Source organism: Scatophagus argus, chromosome 14, assembly GCF_020382885.2.
Source record: "Scatophagus argus isolate fScaArg1 chromosome 14, fScaArg1.pri, whole genome shotgun sequence".
NCBI classification, from domain to species: domain Eukaryota; kingdom Metazoa; phylum Chordata; class Actinopteri; family Scatophagidae; genus Scatophagus; species Scatophagus argus.
This window is the reverse complement of record NC_058506.1, coordinates 17,121,136-17,148,225: the sequence shown is the minus strand read 5'-3', so window position 1 is coordinate 17,148,225 and position 27,090 is coordinate 17,121,136. Positions and strand designations below refer to the sequence as shown.

General features: G+C 40.5%; 1 protein-coding gene and 2 long non-coding RNA genes across 6 annotated transcripts in view; 1 reads left to right on the top strand and 2 right to left on the bottom strand.

Annotated features, from left to right (window-relative positions):
- fstl4 (follistatin-like 4) overlaps window positions 1–26,621 on the top strand; it is a 247,803-nt gene extending 221,182 nt beyond the window's left edge. For 2 of the 3 annotated variants that reach the window (XM_046410298.1, XM_046410297.1), the window contains exons 8-16: window positions 1,601–1,721; window positions 4,443–4,604; window positions 8,185–8,319; window positions 9,618–9,644; window positions 10,916–11,034; window positions 13,186–13,335; window positions 17,179–17,286; window positions 22,315–22,424; window positions 22,642–26,621. In XM_046410298.1, the coding sequence (XP_046266254.1) occupies window positions 1,601–1,721; window positions 4,443–4,604; window positions 8,185–8,319; window positions 9,618–9,644; window positions 10,916–11,034; window positions 13,186–13,335; window positions 17,179–17,286; window positions 22,315–22,424; window positions 22,642–23,344 (1,635 nt within the window). In that variant the 3' untranslated portion in view covers window positions 23,345–26,621. The remainder of the gene's footprint in view (window positions 1–1,600; window positions 1,722–4,442; window positions 4,605–8,184; window positions 8,320–9,617; window positions 9,645–10,915; window positions 11,035–13,185; window positions 13,336–17,178; window positions 17,287–22,314; window positions 22,425–22,641) is intronic. The other variant, XM_046410300.1, reaches the window with a different exon arrangement.
- Window positions 13,467–22,755, bottom strand: LOC124070409. Of its 2 annotated transcripts, none has more exons than XR_006845182.1 (3): window positions 22,616–22,755; window positions 22,476–22,521; window positions 13,467–15,106 (listed from the first exon to the last, which is right to left on the bottom strand). It is a non-coding gene; the product is annotated as an uncharacterized LOC124070409 (long non-coding RNA). The 2 variants fall into 2 exon arrangements; XR_006845183.1 differs by having other exon boundaries at window positions 13,467–14,703.
- The window catches only part of LOC124070408, a 72,044-nt gene continuing 68,164 nt past the window's right edge, over window positions 23,211–27,090 (bottom strand). The window contains exons 2-4 of the long non-coding RNA XR_006845181.1: window positions 25,409–25,447; window positions 24,168–24,357; window positions 23,211–23,325 (exon numbers count right to left, since the gene is read on the bottom strand). This is a non-coding gene — a long non-coding RNA (uncharacterized LOC124070408). The remainder of the gene's footprint in view (window positions 23,326–24,167; window positions 24,358–25,408; window positions 25,448–27,090) is intronic.

Here is a 27,090-nt window from a genome sequence, read left to right as displayed (position 1 = left end):
GTTGTACCTCTGAGCGGGACTGGAAACTGATTCCCTCAGAAATGAAATGAATAATGTATGTTTCTTTTATTGAAAACAATTACCACAGATCATCTGCGCAGGTAAATTGCTGCTACTTGGTAAACATTAAATGAAAATGTTTCTTAAGTAAATGAAAGCTGATGTTTTTAATATCAATACTACTCAACTTCAGTGAGAGATTTAAAATGAATTTGAATTTTGTTAACTGATATGTTGGTGCTGGCCATCTTCAGGTATAATTGTTCCGCTGCTCTTTTCAATTTATCTTGAATGGGAAAAAAATGCAAGTAATTTTCTCCTAAATGTTTTGCAGTCTGTACCATCAGAACTTCATGAACTCCAAATTATGTTGTTGGGGCTCACTTACATTCACAGCTTCTTTGTCATTTAAGACATCAGCCAACCAAACAAACACAAAGGCACAGTAATCAAACAGCACAAGGCCTTTTTGATACTGAGGCTGTACCAAGTGGCCAGTTTTGTGCTTTATTACTGATGTTTCTTCATCAATACACCTTACTTATATACTTTATTTAGTCAAGCACACCTCCAGAGCAGCTAGCCTCCCCACGCTAATCTCTCCAATATCAGCCTACGTACAAGAAGTCTCATTAAATCAGCACACAGTCAAAGAAGCAAAACCTTTCTCCATTTGAATTAAAGTTTGGTTTGAAGTTTAGAGCCCAGCAAAGACTGACAATGTGAGTTTAAATTTGAGGGCAGCTTGACTGATAAATCCGCATTCAGGAGGCGGTCATACTGGTTTCCTCTTTTTAACCTCAAATATATTTTTGTACAACTTGTCAGACAGTCACACTTTTTAGCCTGAATGCAAATGGTCCATTCAGTTTTAATTGCCCTCATTGGTGTAGTTGTATCCCTCACCTTGACTGTAAATTCTGAACTTTAAAGGCTGCCTAAATTCCCTTGTCTTTCTTACAAGAAAATCATTTCACTTTTTTCCTGTCACAAAGCAGCCCTCTGTCAGGTCACATTAACTCCTCGAGCCCTCAGAACGAAAGCAGCCGTTTGTGGTTTCCGTGTCACGACAGAGCTGCATCAGGACATCTGCTCTGCCACTTGGTGGGACGGCAAACTATTTAATGCCTTAATCCACCCTAAGCTGTGGCTGGAACCCCCTGGTGACTGCCGAATGCCGCACCAACAACAACCAGCTCCATTCATCAACCTAATGGGCTTTATATTTTTAACCCTTGCCATTTATCAGGCTGAGGCAGCATGATGAGGGGAGAGAGGGGGATCAAATTCCCAAACGCCTGCTTCAGCTCAACAGGGAAACCGTTGATTCATGGTCTCTCTTCCTTTTCACATCACTCTTTTTCTTTCCTGTCTTTTCCCATCACTCCCTGCTGCTGTGTGCCTCCTCTCTCCCCGCTCTCTACAAGCATCCTTATGTATTCTATCAAGCCACCTTCATTTCATCTTCACTCCCTGTGGCTTCTTCCTGCCCCCCATTCTTCAGCACTATTCCCTCTCCTACACCTCCTCTTCTTCCTAGCTTCTGCTTTTTCACCACCTCTTCTTTCTCTACTTAATTTTCCTCTTCCCTGTGATACAGGACTTTGGGGACGATGGCTCCCTGTACATCACCAAGGTGACAACCATCCACATGGGGAACTACAGTTGCCATGCCTATGGCTATGAAGACCTCTATCAGACACATGTGCTGCAGGTGAATGGTCAGTAGTGGCTCATTTCTTACTTACACTAGTGGGAGAAGTGTGGACAAAATGTTTTAGTTTAATTTGTGCCACTCTGTGGTTCTCCTGCTGAAGGGAACATTCCCTTTCAGAGGCTCAAGTACCCCTCATTGTGCCTTACTGTCTCTACATTGGCCTCAAGAAATCTTTTCATAGCTTTTACCACCCCAGCTGAAGCTGAACAATGCATGTAAAGCTTCTCTAACACTACAGATTTTCAGCTCTCAAGTATTACCTTGACACGTTTGACTATTTGTTACCTGCAGTGAAAAGATTCAGTGGAGCTCCAGTGTTAATTCAGTGTACGAATCGTTCACAAGTGGGTGAACCCAGTGCTGGTTTAAGGATGTGCATTAATTAGTAATTAGTTAATTAATTAGTTACTTTACTTACTGATTATTTGGCTCAATATTTTATTGAAAATTTGATAATTTATTTTGTATTTAACCCTGTAAAGCCCAAACAATTAAATAATTGACAGAATTATTCCAATTCTTTGAACTTGAAGCCTTTATTGGTCCCTCTGAACAAACAAACAAAAAAAATTCAAATATCATATCTGTGCACTGCATGTATCTGAATGTATACATCAGGTTTTTCAGGAAATATTACACTACTCATGTGGAGGGCTGAAAAACTCATCTATCAAACATGATATGTTTGGCGTTATAGGGTTAAAATGTCAAAAAAAAAAGTCATCCATGGCCATCTGGAGATCAACTAAGCAAATAAGAAATTCAGCACCGACTGTATCATTAGTTTCTCAATATTATGTAATTTTTTTTGTTTAGAATGAAGCTGATGTTGCTTGTCAAAACAATTAGGTTATAGCCCATCATTGGGCTGAACATTAGTTGTGGGTGGATGCAGTATATTCACTTGATTCATTGCAGTGTATAAAATGCACTTGCACTGATTTTGGCAAGCTGAACCTATCAAAGTACTGCCTTGCTCATATTAATCATCTGCATAAGGGTCTTCATCTTTACCCTGCCTTTAGATCTGAGAGTTTTTAATGGGCATCTCTCCAAGGAAAATCCAGGAAGGAAGAGCTTTAAAAGCCCCCTACCTCTAATTGTCTCTTTGTTTCTAACAAAACAAAGATGCAAAGACACACTGTTGCTTCTGCGCTTTGGTCTAAGGATGGAAAAGGAGGGGAAAATGTATTCAGTTAATACAATAACAGACAGTAGGTGTGTTTTTTTTTTTTCTTGAAATTGAACGCATCTGCATTTTAGACACCGAACTCAAGCGGGAGACAGTGGAGGGCTGAGGGGGTGGGGGAGTCATGGAGACAGACTGGGGTCCTAAAGGGGTGAGTTATCAGGCAACAGCAATTACCAAATGTTTGTGTCTGGGATTCAAGGTATTTCAAACAAGATAGGACGAGGTGAGATAAGGTGGAGTGGAAAGAAGCCAAGTGGATGGTTTGCATTGTGCTGTATTAAAGCAATAACAACAATGGTTCCTTTGTTACTGTGATTAGAGGAAAGACAGCACTGCAGCTTTATTATCAGTGAAGTACACATATTCACAGCTCAGTACTCTTTATATTGTATTGTAGTGCCGCAGAATATGTTATTGCTGGTGTTGAAGAGCACATATGTATTATTAAATAATGGATGAGAGTTCTGTTCTGTTTTGACAGAAAAACAGAACAAGACCCACACACATCACCTCAGACAGGCTGACGGTGAGGTGCACGCACCAAGCTGACAGAAAAATAACAAGGAAAAACAACTGCTAAGAAGAAGACAAAGAAAAAAAACACAAACAAATTTGTTTTCATATTTTGAACTTTTCTCTGACCTTTGCTTTGTGTGAAATATTGGGTAAATTTAACTCTTTAGAGACATGAAACAGACATATAACCATTTGGGAAATGTTATGCTAATAATTCACGGACACCTGAAGCAAGACAAGGAGGTCCAATTGCTTTTTGTAAGGGTGACAAGTTAAACATGCAGGAAACCACAGCTTTAATCTTTAACGATTTGTTATATTCTATAAACCTCTCATAATTTTACTGTAAAATCATAATCTGAAAATTAATCCATGATTAAAGCTGTCAGATAAAGGTGTTGGAATAAATAATATGCTATGTTCTTGTGAATCAAAGTTGATGGAAGTACAAAGTACGTAAAAACATGCTATTCACTATAACAATTAAAAATGGCTAATTAAATTCATAAAAAATTCATTAAAAAAAAAAAAACAGCTTTAGGAAAGAAACAAAGAAGTACAAATCAGTAAGTTGCAAACAACAGATGTGATGTTAATATTAGGAGAGGTGAGGGTTTGACAGCAAAGCTGAGACGGTGCCCGGCATCACAACCAGAAAACGACATCTTACCTGTTCATGTAAACTATTACCTCATATTTCATTTTCCCCCTCAGTTCCTCCACATTCATTTTCAGTCTTCTCCCCAGAGGAGGTGGTAAGTGGTAGATACGTTGGACATCTATTTCATAGAGGACTTGAGTTGTAATAAAGCAGCCCCAGAGCTCTTGGATTCTTGTTATGTGTGAATATATTCCATGCTGTGGTGAGACAAATTCCTCCCTGCCCACTGTGTGTGTGGGAGTTTGAGCTGTATTCCCCCAGGAGTTACGTTCTACCATGAAACAGTGTGTAATTATGTTTTCACTCTCCGCTCTCCCTGTTTGTGTCTTCGGTTTTGTTTGTGTTGTTGCGTTCAGTCCCTCCAGTGATCCTGGTCTATCCGGAGACACAGGCCCAGGAGCCCGGGGTGTCAGCCAGCCTCCACTGCCACGCCGATGGCATCCCAAATCCCAAACTCCTCTGGCTGAAGAACGGCATGGACCTGCAGCCCAGATCCTCCAAACAGCTCTCTCTCATAGGTGAGGAGTGTTTAAATGCCGTCAGCGTGTAACATGATTAGGCAGATGCTGTTTGTTGGTACAGCGTTTTTGAATTGCACAGAGTTACATACCAACAACTTTGCAGTCATCTCTCCAAACCAAGGCAATGCATGTGGACAGTGAAAATTAAGTCTGAACATCAAGCTCATGTTCTCCCAAACAAACAAACAGCAGTAGTATTTTGTTCTGCTTTCCATTTATTTGCAATCCTTCCACTGTGATTACAGTGCTGGTCACCCTGCTCAACTTTCTTCATTTTGCTCTTTTGACAAAAAAGAAAAAAACAAACAAAAAAAATAAAAAACAGATCATGATGAACTGAAAATGAGATATGCTGTGTGTCAGGAGATGGCAGCTACTTATCCAGGCTAGAAGGGTGGATTTAAAGACATAGTCTCAAGGAGGAGAACAGAATGGTGAACTACTTTTCTTTTTATGGCCTACTGCTCATTAAGGAAGAGTTTATTGGCTGTGGTGGGGTCATTACCTGTGGTAATAGCCTGTTATCAACCTTCAGACACTCAAACATGGGAGGTACTGCAAGGTTCACCGACACATAAACACTGCAGAGGCTACAGTTTCAGATTTGCCAACTAATGTGGGCAATGGCAAGGGAAGGAGTCCCACTAACACAGAAAATTTGTGCTTTTTTTTTTTAATTAAAAACATTTAAGAAAGTGAAGAGAATAGAGTGGAAAAGTAGATTAAGTAGTTTGGTTTACCACTTTCATCCAGACATGCTTGGAAAAACATCAGAGGACACGCAGAGGAGGTGTGATTTACTGTTTCATTTCCAGATATCACACATGATGTCAGGAGTGTAATAAAAAACACTCTTAACGTGTGTTCTGTGCTCATATGAAATCTGAACCACACAGTCAGTAAGATTTCCGTGTACTGGAGCTGGCCGTGGTTCTGAAACCGCTCCAGCCTGCTGTAGATCTTTGCCTTATAATCCCTGTTGTTTAGTTTGGTACAGAGTGAACTTGTAACCAGCTACAGGGACACCTTGACATTTGGCATTATACATAATTTTTCTGACCCAGATGCATTGTGGGAAGAAGATAATTTTCCCCCCTCCCAGATCAGTTTCAAATAAATAAGCTCATTGTCACTATAATCACATCCGTCGTTAGTCAAGGGTAATGGATGGCCGCAAGCTGCATTTGCGGCTGATGAATAAAAACTGAGCTAAATGCCTTTGACTTGTTTAGTAGTAATTATAAGGCCACAGAGGAAATCATACGTCAAGTAGCAGCATGGATGGATTCTCATGACCATGCACAGTCTCAGTCCCAGGAAAGGAGTTTGGCATTGACATTAGCACACGGTCATAACAAACGCCGTGTTCTGAGGCAGAATCAGATCACTTTGTGATCCTGTGTGTTTGTATCTAATCTGCTTTCTTTTTTTTAACTGAACACTTTGCTGGCCCACTAGGAGGATGCTGTTACTGTTACTTCATTTCCACCCAATGATTGCATCAATTTAACGGGCTGAAGTTTTTTACTAACTTAAAAGAAGGCTTGAAACCTGCAACTGAATTAGATTTTTTTAACATGTAGGGTCACTGAAATCAAGCTGTGAACAAAACACTGACTTACTATCACTTTTTAAGTTGATATGGCAAACATGTCAGCAAAAATTAGCCTATTCATGCAAATCTAACTGGAACATTTGCATTAATTTGGAGGGAGTGCTTGACCACCTGATGAATTTAAGGAGAATATTCACCAACTCCTCAGGCATATTTAGCTGATTAATGCTTCACTGTGTTCACCACATGGATGTTTAATTTGTCTGCTGTTTGGTGCAGGTAGTGTAAAGTGTGTTTTTAGAGCTTCCTTCCTTAAAGCAGCCACCATCTCCAGCTAGAAACACCACAAGAGCGGTCATGTTATGATATATTAATATCGAATAGCTGCTGTAAGGCCGGGGGGCCCCTCGTTGACTCTTGCATCCTGAACATTTGCCCTTGCAGTAATACACCCATAAAGAAGACTTAAAGTCACAAATTAAGACAAAACCACTTAAAGTCAAAATCCCTGTCGTCACAAACTGCTATAAGCTGGCAAAGTAAATATATAAAGGCTAATTTAATGAGTGGTTGATTCAATGCTTTTCAGGAGGAACTGATCGGAACATAATCGTGAATTAGAAGTAATTGGAGTGGTGTCTCATTTGGTGAAGGCCTGCTTCAAGGCGGTTTCACTTCAAAGTGTTACACGCTTTCCCCTGATAAAAGAGAATTATTATCCGAGTCCAAAAAGACATTACACCAATGTCAAAAGCTTTGCGTCAACTTCTTGTTATTTTACAATCCAGTAATCATAGATCAGAAGGCAGAGCTAATTTTCTATGTACAAATGAGAATAAAATGTGTTTTGGTTTGTTGTTCCCATTTTTCACAAGTTGAATTAAAGGAGGGTTCCGTTTATATTTTATGTATTTGGTTCTGTAGTAAGACGCATGCTTACTGTATGCTAGCTTTTAATTTTACCAAGTGGAAAGTAGATGTGAGAAGAAAAACACAGGATGGAGAGACTGAAAGGGGGAAGTGTGGATGTTCAATGTAATAGACACTCCGACAGGGATGAAAACCGAAGCTTCCCTTTATGTTCTTATACAACACGGCCTGTTAAAAGCACCACATATACATCACTCCACGCTGTGCTGCCTTCAGTGTGGTGCTGCATGCAGTATGGGAAGGATCAGAGTGCAGCTGTACATCACAGAGCTCGAGGCTACAGCACACATCAGAGATTCTGCCTCTGTTGATGACCTCTGAGTCTCCACATGGCCAACATCACCTGTCACCTCCATCCAAGATCACCAGTGCAGCTTGAAACAAACAAACAGTGGAGCATTGTACAGCATGTGTGTGTGTGGGTGTGGGTGTGGGGGGGAATAACTACTATAGACTTAACTCATGTTCGCAAACAAAAACAGGATGTACTTATTTTCATGTTGGTGTAAAAGAAGAGTTTTATCAATGATTTACTGAGCAGCAAAACACCCAGGAGCTGATCAAAGTTTAAAGTGTATCGAGCTGTCTTTAAAATTCAAACACTAAATTTTTTAAAAGAAAAATGTTACAGAAATAACACAAAAAATGTTAACAAAATTAATGTGTTAACAATATTACATTTACAAGTTTGCTTTCATCATGTTTCAGCTGGTTAGTTGGCCTTAGAGAGAGTCTGACAGAGCACGTACAGTGACTGCATTTCAGGTTTCTCCGCTGTGAAGGAGGTGTTGACTTTATTGATTTATTGATTTTTGTACCATATTTGTGAACAACCTAAAACAAGCGTGGTCTGTTTATTAAGCAGAGCATCATATGATAACAAATGTTCTGTTATTTTTGGTTTCTGAGTATGAGTGACTGCTGGATATCAGGTCACAGCCTCCATACGGATATATGAACACACAGCTTCATCTGATATCACTCCCACATACATTCACAGTTGGGGTTCAGCAGTTTTTTATCTCCTTCAAATATGCATGCAGTGACCTTAGTGAAGACTTGTTTTTCCTTTTGTTTTCTCTCCTCTTGTAGCGAATGGCAGCGAGCTCTTTATTGGCAGCGTCCGGTACGAGGACACCGGAGCCTATACCTGCATCGCCAAGAATGAGGTGGGCGTGGACGAGGACATCTCCTCGCTGTTTGTTGAGGATTCGGCCAAGAAGACCCGTAAGTCAAACAGCGTCATATTTCCCCATTTACTGCAGAGAGAACTAAATTAAATTCACAATAACTTTTAAACCTTAACTACAACCTGATGCTTTTTTAGGCAGAGAGAGACAGTTTATATGATTTTGTGTAAATCTTGATGGAATTGCTGCCAGTTAGATACGATTGTACGGCCTGTTGATATTAGACCAACAATAAACAGCAGTACAGCACGTGCAATAAAATAAACTGAACATCTGCCGCAGCTGCAAGTCTTTACAGAGCATCTGAGAGACCTCACAATGTCGACTGTGTCTAGCATGTTGATTTTATCAGTTTCGCATCTACAATTTTTTTCTGAGGTACTGACCCTCAAGATCTCAGATACAACTGTAAACAATTTGAACTGAATAGCAAAGTTGTATTTAAGTCAAGCTGTAACCCGCCCAGACATTCCTTGTTTGGCCTGTCAGGTTTGAGCACTGAAGTCAGTTTTTGCATGAGAAACAGCAAACTACGATTGTTGGCTAATCTGCTACGTCTCTCTCCACCAATTTATGAATGCCTGACTTGCATTAGTGACCATATCAGATGACAAAAACATTGTGCAGTCTCACTGTGGCTTAGAAATGGAGCATAAAACTCCACAGATCTGGAAGCAGATAGATGAGGGCACTCACAGGAATAAAACCTCTGGATATCATCCGAAAAGGATTTGTCTGTATGTTCATGAAACACAGCCAAAGGTACACGAGTGCCATCACTGAAGAACATCTGAAAACCAGATAAGACTACATGTTGTAGGAATTTTTCACATCCCTTATGTGGTGTGAGCCAAAAACACAATCTGACAGCGCAACTAGTTGGATTTATTTCATAGTGTAAAAGGATCAGTGGATTTCTGACTATGGCCAGTGCAAGAGGCTCTTCTCAGTTTTTTGGTAGTGATCAAATTAAAATAGAATCAAATATTTTATGTTACTTATGTTACGTTGATATTTCATTAGATTGCGTCATTTTGAAGAGTTCACCATCGCTGCCTAGAAAGACTTTGCTGGGCCAGTTGAAATTACACAGAATAATCGATGACCTGCACTCTCTCCAGGCAGGAGTGATCTCTTGATTTAGGAGGAAATATGATACTGTCAACACCAGTGAGGAACATTTTGTAGCTGTCAAATATGTTTTGTCTTTGAATGTCATGAGATAAATCCCCTCCTCAGTCCCTTGCAAGATCTGTCTCCTTTTTTCTTAAGGTGATTTAATGTTTTTCCTCTCTTTTTCTACTCCCATCTATTGCTCGGCGGCTGACTCTGCAGTTGCAAATATTCTGTGGAGAGAAGAAGGTAATACATTTCTCAAAGTGCATTTGTATTCTTGTGAATAAGAAAATATGGCAACTCTTCAGGGCCTGCAGCTGGATATCTACACTCTCCAAGATGTTTGCTGTACTGTCCTGAAAAATCACAAAGCTTTTTTTTTTCTTTCCTCTCCAGCAAAACTTTTCTTCAAATCTTGCTTTCTTCCTTGCATCTCCAAGGTGTTGCATCCCTTTGTTGGTGTGCTTTTTAATCTGTTTTTCAAATCACCCAAGGGAGAAAACATTTACACACAAGAATTGCATGCATTTTGCAAATAATAGCACAGACCCAGTGAGGTGGCTACAAGAAAAACAACTCTGTGGTTTTCAGCAGTATACAAATCCATCCTGTCTTTGTACTGTATGTTTTCACCGCATCGGTATGGTACAAACAAGTACAGTTTTACTAATGCACTGGAAAACCTACTGTGGTTTACAGTACAATACAAATACAATCTGTTTCATACAAATCGTTACCACATCAGGTTTACCACAAAACTAAAAGAAATCAGTGTGGTTTAGGATGCACTGACAACAGTTGGATTAAATGTGAGCATTTATCATCACTCATTAGCAGTGTGTGTGTGTGTGTGTATGTGTGTGTGCATGTGTCTGCGAGTGGCCGCTTGTTATGTCATTTGTCAGTGTTTTGGCGTATATTTTTGCATTTTTCCAATGATGTATTTCTCTTATATACTGTTTTATCTCTATGTTGTAGTGCAAAAATAATGTCTTTAACAGGCTGACAAATCAATCATCATCATTTTTGTCAGTGTATGCATCTTCTGTTGTTAATGTATGCTGCTGTGTGCATATGTGCTCATGTTTATTATCGCTCCTCATCTGATGTATTCCTTACAGCAGTAATAGCTGTTGCTTGTCCAAGCGCTTCAACGTCAGACTGTGATCCTTGCTAACTCATCAGCAGCTGTTTATGCAGAGTAGACAGGATGTGAAATGCTTCCTCTTAGAGACAGGGCCTTTCATTTGATGCCTCTTACTACAGTATGTTGTGGACATGTGCTGACAGGACCCCTTTGTAGGCACTGTCAAAATGGCTGGCAGCCACACACTGCCCATCCCCGCTAACACGATAGCATGCTAACAGGAGTCTTGCTGTGTCTCCCCCCCAGCAGGGAAACTGAAATGCCCATCACAAATGTCAGCTAAGATCGGGGGCAGGATTTTCTGCTGTGTTTAATTTGTATTTGTTGCTTTATTTTCTTTTTTTTTCTGTCTTCCCATCTTCTCTTCCAGGGTTGAGTGTGGGGAATATGTTCTATGTGTTTTCTGATGAGGGCATCACTGTTCTGCAGCCCAGCGAATGTGAGATCCGCCGACATATGAAGCGGACAGAGAGGATCGTTGCTACCTATGTAAGTGCTGTCAAGGTTTAATGGTGCAATAGGTTATTGAAGATTAAAGTAAATTAAAATGGCCACATCAGGTAATGAGTAATTTTCTCCATATTTCATTAAATACATTTCAGGATGGTGGGGTTTGTAACTGCTGAGCTGATGCCTTTAAAATCAAATTATATTCAAGACAGAAAGATGCCACTTAGTGTCTCTCTGTCTCTCTATCTGTCTATTTCATACTACATTTATTCAGTAATGAATAGAAACGAAGGCCATCCTTCCTCCTCTCCACCTTCCTGTTGTCAGAATGGGCCCCTCACCTCACTAAATGTAATGAGATTACTTGTGTCCATTAGTCCAACAGTTCACACTAGTGGACCGTGGAGTCTGCACTACACACCCTGAGGCTTTTAATCCACTGGATAACATCCCTTTCCCAGAGCAATGGGCTTTAGATGGTAGAAGTTGCTTGTTCTTCTGAGGGATTTGGGTTTTACAGGACCCTGTAATTGTATCAGAGATCAATACAAACTCAATAGGCCATGTGTTGCTAGTTCCTGCTGTAAACAGCAGTTTCTCCACTTTGGTGAGGAGGAGAGGAGGTGGAAAACTCTTGAAACATGGTCTTTGTATGTGTGTTTGTGATAACACAGCAGTATACGTAGTGTTTGTGTGTATGAATAAATGTGTTGTCAGCAAAACAGCAGTCTGCAGGACCTGTAGAGGTGATATGTTAATCGAGCCAGTTTTGGTTTATGAATCTGTTCAAACTGAAGCAAAATCTGATTTCTCACTTGGTTTCTAAGGGAAACAGTCGTGATGAGTATTAATACTAGCACCAATTATTATTAGTGAAATGAAGCATGCTATGTTAAACACATCACTATGTTCCTTTGGTTGGGTTAAAATCAATACTGAATTAATTGTTCCGTCCTTCCACGTGCTTTTCCCACCTTACCAAGAATATTTTTCCACTATAAACAAACAGATCACAAAAAGGGCTGCATTTAATAATCAGTAATCAATTCAGTAATCATTATCTACAGTTCCAATACTTCTGGTATTATTGCTCCTTCTCTCATGCCCACTCCCCCCTCTCTCTGTCTCTCTCCCCCCTCCTTCTCTGTGTCTGTCTCTCTCTCCCTCTCTCTCTCTCCTGCTCTCTCTCTCTCTCAACCCGGCCGCCCATCTTGAGCCGGGGTCTGCTCCGAGGTTTCTGCCTTCTAAAAGGCAGTTTTTCCTCATCACTGTCGCTAAGTGCTTGCTCAAGGGGGCATGTTGGGTCCTCTGTATTACAAAATTTAATTAAAGAGTTTGGTCCAGACCTGCTCTAATTGGAAAGTGTCATGAGATAACTTTTGTTGTGAAATGGAGCTAAACTGGATTGAATTGAACCGACCTGACAAAAAATTGACAGATTGGTTTTTTTGTCTAGTAAAAATTACAATGGCACAATGATGATATGTACTGGCTTTAGCATCTAAAAGTGAGTATTTGTAGTTTTGTCTCTGTCTATAGCATCCAACTTTGTCGTTTGGGCTGTTTTTATTAATCAAACATGTCAACGTGGACTACAGTATTTTTCAATAAACTTTCTAATATTTTATGGACTAAACAATTCATAGTTCATTGAAGAAATAGAGTTCAATCATTAATAAAAATAAACAATAGTTACAGCAAAATAAAGGCTCAAGTATCAACTTGCTACTGAATGAAATGATCCGTGTTCCTCCGGTTATTAATACATCAAACGTGGTGTCAGGATTTTCTAGGCGCTGAGATGCACACTGTGTAAACTGATTCAGAATCACTCAGAGACCTTTGCTGCATGTCATCCCTCTCTGTCTGTTTCACCCCCTGATATTTCCTGTCTGCCTCTCTACTTTGTACTCACAGACACCTCCAAAAATGGTTACACCAGACAAAGGTTTTCACAAGGGTCTGAATCGCTCATCTCATTCGTTTCCAAATGCAGTTTGTTTTGAATAATTAATTTGACCAGAATTTCAGAAACTGAAGCCATGTCGTGATCATAGCGTCACAATAAGACTAATGGCCCCAGCCCTAATAATTGCTGAATGCACCATCCTGCTGATCTATGATACACCAGGAAATCCTGCCAACCTCCTCCTCCCATCATCCTCTCTGTTCTCTGTTGGTTCTTCACAGGAGGAGATGTGCCCTAAAGGTGAGGGGGTGTCACCTCAGCACTGCGTGTGGTCCTCAGCAGTGAACATCAGGGATAAGTACATCTACGTGACCCAGCCCCTCCTGAGCCGACTGCTGGTTGTCGATATTCAAGCACAGAAGGTGGTGCAGGTGGGTGGAGCAGGTATCACGCCTGTTGCAGCACACCAAAGCGTAGTCTCAGAATGTCAGAAAATCTCAGAAATTATTTATCTGTGAGTTACTGACATTATAAAGTTTCTGTTGAAAACTTTGCATTAAGTAAAGCGCTAACAGAAAAAGTTCAACGCTCAGAACCATCTCAAATGAGAAAAGCAAAAATGATGTGAGATTAAGTGCAAGTTTCTCTGGATATACTGCACAATTACTGCTTTTTAGTAGACGTCAAGTTCTTTTTTTCTTTGTCCCAAATTGTTCCATCCAGTGTTATTTTTCTGAAACATACTGTTTTAAATTACAAATAGTAATCTAATAACTGTGTTGCCGATTAAAGTTTGTTTTGCCACAGGATCCAAACAGGCCTAGAACACGGTCTGGATATTTTCCTACAGAACTAATTAAGGCTGACCAGCTCTACAGTGCAATAAGAACAAAAACACACCGTTTCTTTTAATCCAATGATTTCTACATGATCATCAGCTGTTGAGGATGCTGACTTTAACATAGCTATACCATCACATGATATTATAAATGTAGCCGGAGATTACATTTTCAAACCAAGCTTTACTTTAAGTCATAAAGGAAAAAAAAAATGCATGCATTCAAACTATACACATGCAGCCGATGTTTGACTAGACGCGAGGCGTATCTGATTCAGTTTGCCATGGTATTGAGCTGCAACTGATGTAAGAAGACCACATGCAAGGCAAAATAAATCAAATGCACCTCAAGCACTTGAAACAATATGGTGCCCATGTGGGTGCTGGCTGCCTCGCCATTCATCTTGCCTGTAACGGCTGTTTAGAGACTGAATCCCTCAGGGGTTCTTCTCAGGGTCAACATCATTTATACTGAGGTACAGGATGAGAGGAAATAGGCCTAACTCAAGGAGAAGGAGGCGGGAGAGGAGAAAGGAGATAAGTGAAAGTCTGAGTAGAGAGAATGAGCGAGACAGCAAACTGAGCAGGTAGCAGTGCAAAAATGTCATTAGAAACCTGTGACCTAACCTTGTTGTCAGTTTAAAGAAACTTAAAGGCAACGAAAGGTAGGATATTTATGAGACCTGTCTGAGAAAGGACTTGCTTTGACTGAAAGTGAAACAAGAAAAAGAAGAGATGTTCTCACAACATTTGGTGTACTGCAGACCACCAGCTGCCCCTCGCTGTAAAACTCACTTCCCTTCATCACCCTGTCTTTTTTCTCTTTCTTGAAGACCCTTTCTGGCCTCTGGGTGCAGGAGGTTAATGCATCCTCCCTTTTATCCTTTCTTCTGTTTCTCTGTTATCTCAAAGCTCTTTCTTTTTCCACCAGGCGCATTTGTAGCTTCCTTCCAACAATGGCCTTTAGAACAATAGAAGCAGACTACAATGAATGCATTTTTAACCACAGACTGAAGAAAAGCATAAACAAAACAATTTTTTTCCTTAAAGGTGAAGTCACAATGCTGTGTTTATTATCCTCGCAGCAGTAACCAAACACAGTAATCAGAGAGAAAGAGTACATGTAGATCATGTCTGAACTCTAGATTATCATATTTTACAAAAAGACAGCAAGCAACGATTTCCGTAACAGGTATGAGGTTAAAGCAGCAGCAAGATGTTGTGTAAAACAGACCAAACTCATTTGTCTTTAGGCTTTAAGTTGGATTATGAAAAGAAATGGTCATCCTGTTTTATTTGCTGCTTGCATCAAGTAATAATATTGGAGTAAAATACAATCGATTTCTTCTAAATAGCAGCTCCATCTAGAGAAAAGGAGAAATTCACAAAAGGTTAAATCAGAAATTTAGATTCTATTAAAGCATATATTTCTGTCTTGGATGAAAAGTTGTCTCGTTCAAAATCTGCAGTCTTCAGGTATGTTTTCCTGCAGACTGTAGATGAAGGCTGTAAATGTGTACTAATAAAGGCCATCATGGTTCTTCATGCTGTTGCACAAACCGAAATTGCACGTTTGTTATCTTTTTCAGCAAAGGGATCAAACCTTGACTCTGATGTGTCAGACCTATGCCAGCTCACCTCTCGCTGGGCATGGACACAAGCGGCCTATCAGCTAATTAAAAAAGAAACCAGATGGCCCCTGGTTATGTAGTCCTCTTAACATAATGCTTTAGTTCCTTTTGTGTTGTGGTAAATCAGAGGGAGGCAGCAAGCATTTTCTAGGTGTTTGTTCTCCCTTTTATTTTTCCAAAGAAAAAGCAAATGCTCAAATGAGCATTTTTATTGCTTTCAAAAATATAAATTATAATATATTCATGTTTTCTGCAGGAGGAAATTGGTCATCTGAAAAGCCATTTGTCGTCGTCCAACTTTGTACTTTTGTAACTACCGTTTTTGAAATTACAATGTCACCATTCAGTCAGTTACATTGTGCACTGCAATTTGAAATGAATTTTTAGCCTTTATTCATTTAAATTTTGCCAAATCAACAGCAGTAAATCTATGTCAAGTAAGTCACTTGCACATATCAGTTTTTTTTTCTCTGCAATACACTGAGACTCAAAATAACAAAAACACGTAGACCACTCATGATCATAGCAGTTGTACAGAAAGATGTTTCTTTTCCATCACAAATAATCTTTGTTTAAGCACAAACACCTTCCTGCTTGCAGACGGCAACTTAACAAGGCAACAGCCAAAGGTGGCTTGAACAAACCCAAAAGGTTGCTCATATGGACTTAAATCACATAAAGCATTCATTTGCACTGAATTGATCCTTCAGTCTAATTTAAACCACATATTGTGGCATGAAAGAGTTTTAGAGACAAACTCAAAATCCAGTTAGTTTCGTCCCTGTCAGCTGCGTCGTGGCCTTGACCTCAGCTTTACCTCATCTTCCATTATGTAGGAGACTAAACGCTCGCCAAGGCAAATTCACATGTACATACACACATGCTGAGCTGGCACTCAGCTGACCAGTGCAGAGCAGAGGGCCGGACCTCCCATTACTGAACACAGAGCTTGTGGTCTCGCTCCATTGGTGAGGGTGTCAGCGGCTCCCTGTCCACCCAGCCAGAAGCAGGGTAATGGATTGTGTTATTCTTTGTTGTTGACATTGCAGCAGACCTGAGGTTGAGCACACATCACACCACCTCCGCATCTCTTTCTCTCTCTCTCCCTTTCCTGTCTGTCTGCTCTCCTCTTTCATTCCTCCCTTTGACTATCTCTGCAACTTATTCTCCATTCTTTCTGTTCTTTCACCTGACGTGTGTCAGATATCCACACACATCCTCTCCAGCAGTTACATGTGCATAAGTGCTCATGCTGTACGCTTTCTCCTGCTTTTCCTGGCATCTACACCTACTTTAGTACAAGATGTGAGAACAGCTTACTCTTCTTGAGAATGTTTAAATGGATACAGGCAAATGAAACAAATTTGTAACACGTAAGCCCGGACGTGCAATTCGAGTTTATTTCCTCATGCACTAATTTGGACACATTTAGCAAATTAAAACAAGTAACACAGGCATGAGCATGCAAGAGGACCACAGATCTCGCAAATTTATCTACAAAAGACAGTTTGTTTCTAGCTTGTCAACAAAATAAATGAATTCTATGTGTACTTCTGTTAATATTTATCATTTATCATATTAGATGTTTTTGCTTTGTGGTTTATTTCATGGTATTTTAATGACCCTTCAGTGTAATATGGGCGACTAATGGACATGTTTTTATTGTTTTGTTTTTTTTTGTTTACACATTATCACAATATCGGCAGGGTTTTGGTGACTTTTCAGAACCATGGACAGAGTTTTACATCTGTTAAGCTTGGGAACATTTCATGTCATCTTGTCGCCACTCTCTCCATCTCTTCTAGGCAATAGCAACAGATCCATTTCCAGTGAAGATGCTCTACGACAAGTCACATGACCAGGTGTGGGTTCTAACATGGGGAGATATGGACAGAACTCATCCAACGCTTCAGGTAAGTATGTTTTGTTTGTGTATCGAGCTTAAAAGCTTTCTCTAGTAAGAACAGTTTCATTCTGTTTAGTCATGGCAGCACTGGACAGCTAAATAGCATCTGGATATTGGACTGTTTATTTCACACTTTTGTATTTTGGTCCCAAGTTTTCTTCCGTCCCTTCCCATACACAAGGTTTCATGTTAGTGTTTGTATTCCGACACCAGAATCCCAAAATAAAGACGATTTAATATTGGAAGCTCTATTGCAGCATCATGTTTAAATCAGACTGATGATTATTTACATAAAATCCAGCTCTAAAGTCCAGCTCTCAAATACAAAAAAAACCTTCTTTATTATTATCTTATTTGTATACCACCTTACACCTGCTTTTGCTGGGTGAGTGTGTGTATTAACTCTAATGAGCGATCATCTTCCTGGAACAACACAATCAATATAGGCTGTAGAAAGTTCACTAAGAGATGAAAAGAGCATTTCGTAACTAATTGAGCTCCGTTGTGTACCCACATTCCTGTTTATGTGATAAGTATTTGTGTGACAGCATCTAATCTATACATGTTTTAGAGCATTTACCAAGCCAGCAAAACACCAATTCACAGCTGCAGTGCTGTCGCCTTGTGCCTGGCGTCCCTTTGGACCGCTGGTGTTGGATGCTTCACAAATGAGAAATGATCACAGGTGTGGTTGTATTTAATCCACCTCGGGAGATTGGGTGGGGCGAGGGAATGGAGACGAGGATGCAGGGTCGAGGAGGTGGAGGGAAGGGGAACGAGAACAGAGCTGGTGCCCGTGGGAGAGGTGTGATGCTGTTTTTTATAGGGCCAGTATTTGTATGTGTGTGTGTGTGTGTGTGTGTGTGTGTGTGTGTGTGAATGCATGTGTGCATGTGCCTGTGCAGCAGTGGAGGACACTACCTCCAAGGGATCCCTGTATTAGACACAAACATGTTTATTGTTCTGCTTTATCCCATTGGAGAAAAGCATCCCATTATAATCATGTGAGGTGTTGTGTTGGGTCTTTACCGTTTGGGGATGTGCTGTGTGTTCATTATGGGGATAGCAGAGGGATGATCAAATGATGATCGAATCTGTTTCTTTAGACGATCTTTGAACTAAAATGACTCATTTTATATCCAGAAAATCACTTGCATCGTTGGTTTTGAACACCTGTTGTTTCAAATAAGTTTTTAATAGTTAATGAGGGGCTGATGAGCCATTAATGGTGCTGCAGTCATTTGTCAGATGGTCCTATAAATAATGCTTCCTCTTGATTTTGTAGTGATTCCATTTTGTGCTGTTACTACCAGATTTTTGTTTTTTTAAAAAAGGAACTTAAATTGTGATGGTGGATTGTTTTAGATCTGAAGGTGCCACTATGGTCTGGCAACAGCAAGTAGACAAGACAACCACCTGTGTGTGGGTTTTAACAGTTCTCGACTGATTTACAATCTGCATGGCCAAGCAGACTGCCTGTTTGTGCATATATTCCCATCTTCTGCACTTTTGCACGTTCTTTTCATAGAGTGTAGGTGGAATAGCGGGGGTTTTGTTTCTGTGTAGTCCTCGTTGAGGTGTACACTCTTGGTGTTTATGCTGGAGTTGTTTTTAAACTTCTATCAGAGGTTATATTCTCAAATGAAGCGGAAAATTCTATGAAAAGATGTTTTTCATCACAGACAAAACAATTTTCTCCTCGTATAATTTGAAACAATCAGAGTACAGAAAGCAGCTTTGCATAACATTTCTCCCATTTTTGTGGCTGCTGCCTGAATTCCCGAAAACACATTTGTGGGCTTTTTTTTTCTTTTTTTTGTCGTTTTATTCATTTCTTGTCTCTCTGCAGTCGTTCAGGAGTAATGAATAATTAGAGAGCAGGGCATGAATCACTCAAAAATGCAATTGCAGGGAAACCGCATAATGGATTGGAGTCCACGTGGATCACACCACAAATAAATGGTCTGATAATGTCATTATCATTTGGACTGAAAGTAATTGACCTGTTCAGCAGCAGCCTGTCACCACCATGACACCGCTCCGCTTCAGCGGATCATACATGTGTATGAGTGTGTGTCTGTGTTCGGGCATAATTTGCGAGCTGTGGCTTCAGCTCAGTGTGTGTGTGTGTGTGGTATTTTCAACGTGATGTGTGGTATTTTAAAGCAGACAAGTTTTAGGATGGCTCAATATCTCTGTGTAAACATCAGAGGGTGTGTGATTGTCAATTCATTAGAGAAGACAAATGGAGGAATCTCTGCTGGGCAGAGAGAGACATGGCCTTTCAGACTGTCAGTCCGGACTGAGTCTACGTGCCAGGAAGACATCTAACTCAAAGGGACTTTGAGACTTTGAGTTGGTTTTTCTCTCTGCACACACCCACCTGTTTTTCTCTATGATTGAAAAACTGAATATTAAGATAAATTTTTACAGTTCAGTCTTGTATATCTTGTAAAAATCTACTTTGTTTGTTTGTTGTTTATGCTAATTTACTGACCTCACGCTTGTCTCAGCTAAAAAATGTTAATGTATTTTCTAAAACGGGGGAATCTTGTGGCCTAGACACCATATGTTCATTTGAAATGTCTTCTGGTTAGGGATATTAACCAATAATTTCCCTGATGTTTAAATGAAAGGTTTAAACTTATGCTAGCAGTTGATGTTGGTATGTAATTTAAATGTGTGGTGTAGCAGCTTAGCCTAAAGCCACTGTGGGGTTGCACAAACAGGCTAATAACTGACATGTTCGCAGTCCAACTTGTGCTTCTCGTCTTTGATGGAATATTTACTGCTCACTGTTGATGTTGTTCAGCGTGGTACATGCAGTATTCAATAGCCACCATCCATAAGTCTCCATACAGCCAAACATTCCAGCAACATAGCGTTTGCTCAACATGGTGCTCAAAAAAGTATTTGTGCCCCTCTGTCCAGGGACACCTGCCCCCTGAGAGATGTTTCCTAAATGTGTGGTGCCCTCCATACATTTAGCTCTAGAAATGCTTCCGAATGGACATTAACAGAATAATAATAACTGACTAGTATTTCTGACACTGACAAGCAAAGGCAGCAACGTTTAAACAACTAGGCAATTAATGGCACACAGCTCAGATTCTGAGAAGCTTTGTTGCTTTTACAGTGTAAGCTGACCAGTAAAGGCAAAGCTACATCATCAAGTAACAGTCATTACCCTCATAGCCAAATGTATTACTAAATTACTAAAATTATTACTAAATTACTAAATTACTAAAATGCAGATGATCATCATCTGTCATCTTTGTTCTCCCATATGAATTCCATATGTATTTAATTTAGTTTTTAGTGTGAACTGATCTTATGCAACAAGCCACTCAGTCTTCCAGAGAATCCATGATGTGCTTTATTGCTGAGCAACAACCTCAGCAATTCTGACAGTAAATTTTCATTTCATTTCATACATCATTTGGATGTACTTTAGTGAGATGAGAAAGTTTTTTTTTTTTTTTTTAAGGAAAAAAAAAAAAAAAAACTACTCAAGGCTTCTTGAGAGTGAATGTCACACGCATAAGCTGCTCCGTCAGAACCAAATCCCCTTCAGGTATTAAGGCAGCCAGTGAGGCAAGTCAGACTCCACTGGGCCTTGTTGCTATGTGTGTGTGTGTGTGTGTGTGTGAACATGAGGACGAGTGATGACAAAGGGAGGCCAGTGGCATTAAGCTGAGAGCACCTGCAGCCCTGGAAACCACAGCAGCTGCCCAATAATACATGAGCGACACTACAATGAACCTCATTAACTCCCGTCATTGTATTCTGCAACTAATAACTTTTTTTTAATGAGGATTCTTTTCATCTCTTGTAAGTGGCGAAGAACAGGAAGATCTACTTTGTTAAACATGGATGAGATGGCGAGTAGGATCGACAAAGGAAGAGGGCTGATGGGGAGTACTTCAGCAGTGTAGTAAAAACCACAACTTGGGCAACTTAAACTGCTATTTTTATTTCCCTGCATTTGATAGTTCTGAGGAGTGTCTGGGCCCCCCACTGGGTGTAAGATAGAGGTTCAACTGTAGCGGCGAAGGCGTTGGCATCAAAATAAATTTTACGCTTAGCTCTTTCGTTTTAAAAACAAAATCCTATATGCTCTCTAGCAACATTTGCCTTCGCACCTAAACCTGGAACCACTTAAGTAAGCCAAGTTTATCTGAGAATATGAAGTTGGTTTTACTCTGCAAGGAGGATTACGGAGCAGGAGTGGACTGGTTGTTTTTAATGAATGTTGTTTGTCACATGAGCCACCTCGGTTGTCCTTCAGTGCGACCTAATCATGCATGATGAAGCATGTGCCATGGACAAGGTGGGCCTATCAAGAGTGTATGCACTCCCTCTGCACTTTACAAACATGCTGATTCAGTGCCAGGTGTGTGACATCAAGGATGGGGGGAAGGGGGCTTATTGTGTGCTTCTCAGACAGTCACCAGCGAATAAGATGCCTTATCAGAGAACTGAGGTGGGGCCTGGTTTCATCACCTTCAGTCATACACAGCAGATATTTATCTGTCCCAGGATTTATGAGCATGTCACCCGGACAAGCTCCAGCTGCTAAGACCTGAGATATATGAGCATTTGTTTCACTTACAGAAACTAGCAGCATCCTGGTGAAGGTAGAAGGTCACAGGTTTAACTGTAGCAACTGTCAGATTTCATTCTTCATGAGCAGGACACGTAAAGTCGCTCCTCTGAATGATATTCTGTCGCTGCTGGAGCACTTGCTCTTCAGTGCAGAAAGTGAATAGTAGCTATAATATCGTGATTCTCAAAATTCTCAAATCTTGATATCAAAATCAGAAATCCAGTGTCAATCAGGCTACAGTTAGATTCATTCCAACTCTGTGTGGTTATGAACATCAGCAAAACCAGAGATTGCTCCTTTGGCCATGTCATCTTCATGATCATCTTTTGGATGATCTATGCTGGAAACTATAGAACTTTACTGTGTCTGTTATTGTTACATTCCTTCTTGGTGTTTAATATTAATGCCGCTTTGCATTATGGTCTACAGGTAATTCCTCAAGCCAGTGTGGGAGAAGTACATCACGCCATCCGCACAACTTTTCAGAGGGTCAGCGACTTCTTCATTCCTCCAACCAACCTCATCATCACTCATGTGAGGTAAAACAGCACACACACACACACACACACACACACACAGCCACCTCTGACCTTAAAACACAGACGACCTCATTGCTCGCTCATCATGGCTGCCCTTCTGCAGTAAAAGAGAAAAGTGCAAATGAGAATTCTAATGAGAATCTCGACGTGTGCTAATCACTGATCCACCATAATCGAGAAACGCTATTAACCTTTCCTCTGAACTTTGTCGATGTAGGTTTGCCTTTGTCTTCCTCAAAAATGAACCTGCCGTACACAAGATTGACCTGGAGACCTTCCACCGCGTCAAGACCATCAGCCTGAAGAACTACAGCTGCATACCTGTCAGCATGGCCTACACACACCTGAGCGGCTTCTACTTCGTCCAGTGCCAGAGGAAGAGTCACCTTCAAGTCCCGCCCCAGCTCCTCATCGACAGCGTGACAGACACAGTCATTGGTTCAAATCTCAACGTCACAGGGCAGCCTTTTGTGTCACCGGACGGCCGCTACATAGTGACACCCGACTCGCAGAGCTCAAAGCTGATAGTACAGACTGTGTCGTTCCAGGGGGAGCTGGGTCTGAACCGGGAACTAGACGCACCCATAGCTGTCTCCGATCTGGCTTTCCAGCCTTCCTTCACGGAGTCCAACCAGTATGTGGTCGTGGCCACCTCAGGCTCGGGCACAGACCTGCTATTTGCTGATCTGTCCTCGGGCCACACTGAGGTGCTCCGAAGCCTCAAGGAGCCCCTGGGTACCCAAGCTTGGCCCTGGGGAGGCCCCAACAGAGTGGTGGTCTCCAGCGGGTTGTTCGGACAGCACCTGGTGACGCCGTCAGCCGAGTCCCTCTTTGTCTTGAACGGCAAACAGAGAACGCCGCACTGTGAGGTGTCAGACATCAAGAGAGGGAACACAGTAGTCTGGGTCGGCGAGGTATGAGTAAAAAAAAAAAAAAAGAAAAGAAAAAGAAAACAGGAAACATGTGATTAGGGAGAGACAAAATGAAAAAAGGGAGAAGGAAAGATCAGGCTAAATTACCTATAATAAAGATTTATGTGAACATAAGTTGTGGACTCAACCCTGGGACTGAGCAAGAGGGAAACATGCCTGGGTTTATTGTAACAAAAGTACACTTAAAAATAGAGTAATTGAGAAAACATTAAGAAACCCTGTTGTGATATTTCTATTGGGAGAAAGTGTCAATGCCGTTCAGTGCAACAGTGATCTATGTGCACTTAACTATACAGAATTGTACATTATTGCACTTCCTTCCATGTTATCACAGCAAATAGGTACCTGCAGAGGGGTTATTAACGAACTATGAACTATGCACAATGCTCACTTTTTTTAGAGTAAAAAGCTTTCCGATTTTGTTTATCTCAACGATGTTTGTCGTTTTCACCAGTGCTGCATATAATCACCACAAACTGTCTGTCTGTCTGTCCTGTCTACCTTTATTGTACGTGTGTTCTGCGTCCTCTTAAAAGCTACCAACCCATCCGTTTACTCGCCTTTGTCATGGTATTGTACTGTATCCTCCCTCTGAGAGCTTTCATTCTCACGCCAGCAGAGGTTGGCTTTATGCACATGTGTAATACCCACTATTTTCATTGTCTATCCAAAGAGCCCGATTGGCCCATTAGCTGTCAACAATGGATGTTTCGCCCGCGGAGGGAGCCTAACCAGAAATGAGCAGTGCATCTTGTGGTCTCTTGCACTTTTATAATCTGTCCCCCCGCTGTCTCTCACATTTATTCTGTACCTGCAGCACAACTCTGTGCTGTGGAGCCTGAAAATGCCACTTAGCAGATTCCCCCAGGGTAATGACTCCGACTTACGCTGACCCACATGCTGAGGCCGTGCCAAAAGAGGCATCAGCTCCGCTATCTGACCGGCTGTGAGCATTTGTACATCTTCCCAGAGAGCCGCACATCAAGATCAAACTCTGAGGACTGTAACACAAAGAGGATATACTTTTTTTAGTTTCTCTCTATCAACCACGTATGCACAATGTAGTGGTACATTGGGGTACATTTGTACACAGATTTACAAACATTAGCATGGCAAACTTTCAAAATTTATTCTGTTTCCAGGAATACTACTTATAGGTTGTTAAAGAACTAAAATTACAGTAACTGTACATGTTGCCTAACAATGTTATTATCAAAAATACATATGCCTACTTCTAAAAAGCCCGGTATTTTCTGTCTCGAGGCGGTAACCAAATAAACACCAGCAACTCTTCGTCCATCAAAAGAAAAGCAGATATTTTCTCTCTGTGGTTGAACTGCATCATCTTCAGTGTAATTTGCTTTTGCCATTTGCGCTAATCATCATAATGATGATCCATTAGTAGCAAGGTAACACTGCTGCTTCTCTGCATTTATAATAATGGCATCAGAAATCACTGAAACCACAGTCTCCTTAACATGCCTGCCTCTTGACAGTCGTGCTGAGGTGTGCAGCTCTGACAGCACACTCGATGGCTCTTACATGCTAGGCTAAAATGGGCGCCAGTCTTGGGGAAATGCCTTTCGTTCTGTTTTTTTTCTCCTTTACGCTGCTTAACCTTTCCTTGTGCCTCCCAGCCTCTAGCTACTACTAAAAAAACCTTGTCCTCTAATATTCAGCTGTGGAAGATGAAAGCACTGTGTTTTAATAAGCAGATTCGTGTTTTCTTCTCCCATAAAACAAATTTAGATCTTTCTTAATCACAGAAGCCGCTTCACATTACCAATACATGAACTGTGTGTTTCTGAATATTGCTGGGTGGCACAACTAGTCGGCCTGTCAAATTCTTTTTGATTGAGCTTTTATAGCCAGCCTGAAACACGAAAGCAAAAAAAAGCATATGAAATATTCCAGAACAAAAACAACCTGTCAGCTTGCTGTTGAAATCAAATGAAAATAGTACTGTAGACTATGGGAACAGCAGCACTGATTGTCGATCTCTGAGTGGAAAAAGTTTCTTGTGCTGAAATGTGATTGATGCGAAATACTCACAGCCTTCAGGATCTTGCAGTTGCTGATGCCTTTCTGGACCTGTCGGACAAATGAAACAGCAATCAGCAGATTTAGATGTCAAAGCCCAACTTTCGTGTGCAAAACAAAACAAAAAAAAAAGTCTTGTAAGAGAAGTGCACCGTCGTGAATCCAGATGAAAGGCCATGACTGGAACATATCTGCTCATATGTTTTTGTTTTGTTTCTCCCCAGAAATTAACAGCAGCCAAAATGAAATATTTATCATCTTCTCCTGATATGTAGTTGTGCCTGTAACTCCCCAATGCAATGCAACGTGTAGGGTAGAAACCAAGCTGTGTTAGAAAAGAAAAGAAAAAAAAAAACAAAACACAGAAGTGAAGCAGATTCGTCGTTCTTGTTTGTGATTTAGGTATTTGCTGCTAATCTGCCATGAAAATCCATTCTGGCATGAAAGCCTGTTTGATGAACCTTTTGAAGGCTTATTGATGGTAATGTTTCTTAGACCACTGTTGCACTGAGGAGAGAAATATAATACCTGACATATATTTATGTTTATTGGATGGACATTTGTCAAATTGGTAGCTCAGTTTTCTCACTGTGTCAATGGAAGAAAAAAAATTCTTATTGTTAAAATATTCCGGCTCTGACGCTTCCTGAAGTCACTATTCCATCCAAAGTCACTCCCTGATGGCTCTAAACGAGTAACCTATCCGAGACATGCATGTAATGAAAACAGATGTTCGACATGATTATCATTGACCTCTCAGCGATCTCTCACAGTCACACACGGTTTACAGTCGCTTGTGAAAAAGTCACTTTTCTGCCCTCTCATTGTCACGTCTGTCAGCTTATCTCTTAAGGTCGATTCAGCAGTAAGACATTGCTATTAGAGCCAAGGAGAGCAAAGAACAAAGAGACTGCACCTGCGCTTGTTGATATAACTACATAACTGGCTAGCTCATGTTGTTCTGTTTGGGATCTACCTTCAGTGTCACATGACTATTTCCATACCTCTCCTTTTAACCCTCGAAGTAAGGGGCTGCAGAGCTGAACCGCTTGGTGTGATAGACATTGATAGCAACCACTGTTGTAGATAACATTGTTCATGTTTAGAACACATTCAGACATGACAAAACTGACTGTACAGTTTTCTTTATGCATTTTGTGTGTTCTGGTTTATGAGGGAATTGTTTTGTAAGAAAAAAATCGAATTAAATATATTGTAAAAATCAGTTGTTACGCAGTGTTATTGATTGCAACTCCACCAACAACACCAATTGGTTTGCAAATTACTTAGATAGTTTAGTATTTAAATGTTAGAATAGAGTTTTAAAAAGCTGATTAATTTCTTGAGCCAAATATTAAATCCCCTGCCAGACAAGACAAGCTGCAAATCCTCACATTTAGCAAGCTGGAAACTACAATGGGTCATTTTCTGTCAATCGATTAATTGACTTGTCAGCACTACTGCCACGTAATTCAACATATGAAATGATCAGTCAGTTAACAGATTTGTCAATCACAGGATTTGGCTCTTTAGTCCTTTTTTTTAATCAATGAAATTTAGACATCATTAGGGTTTTTTTTTTAATAGCCCTGATTAAATATTAATAGCCAGTAGTTGGGATGGTAACTTTTAATTTCACAGGTCTGTAATCTCCAAATAATTTTCTTAAAGAATGACTGGGTACTGATAACAGG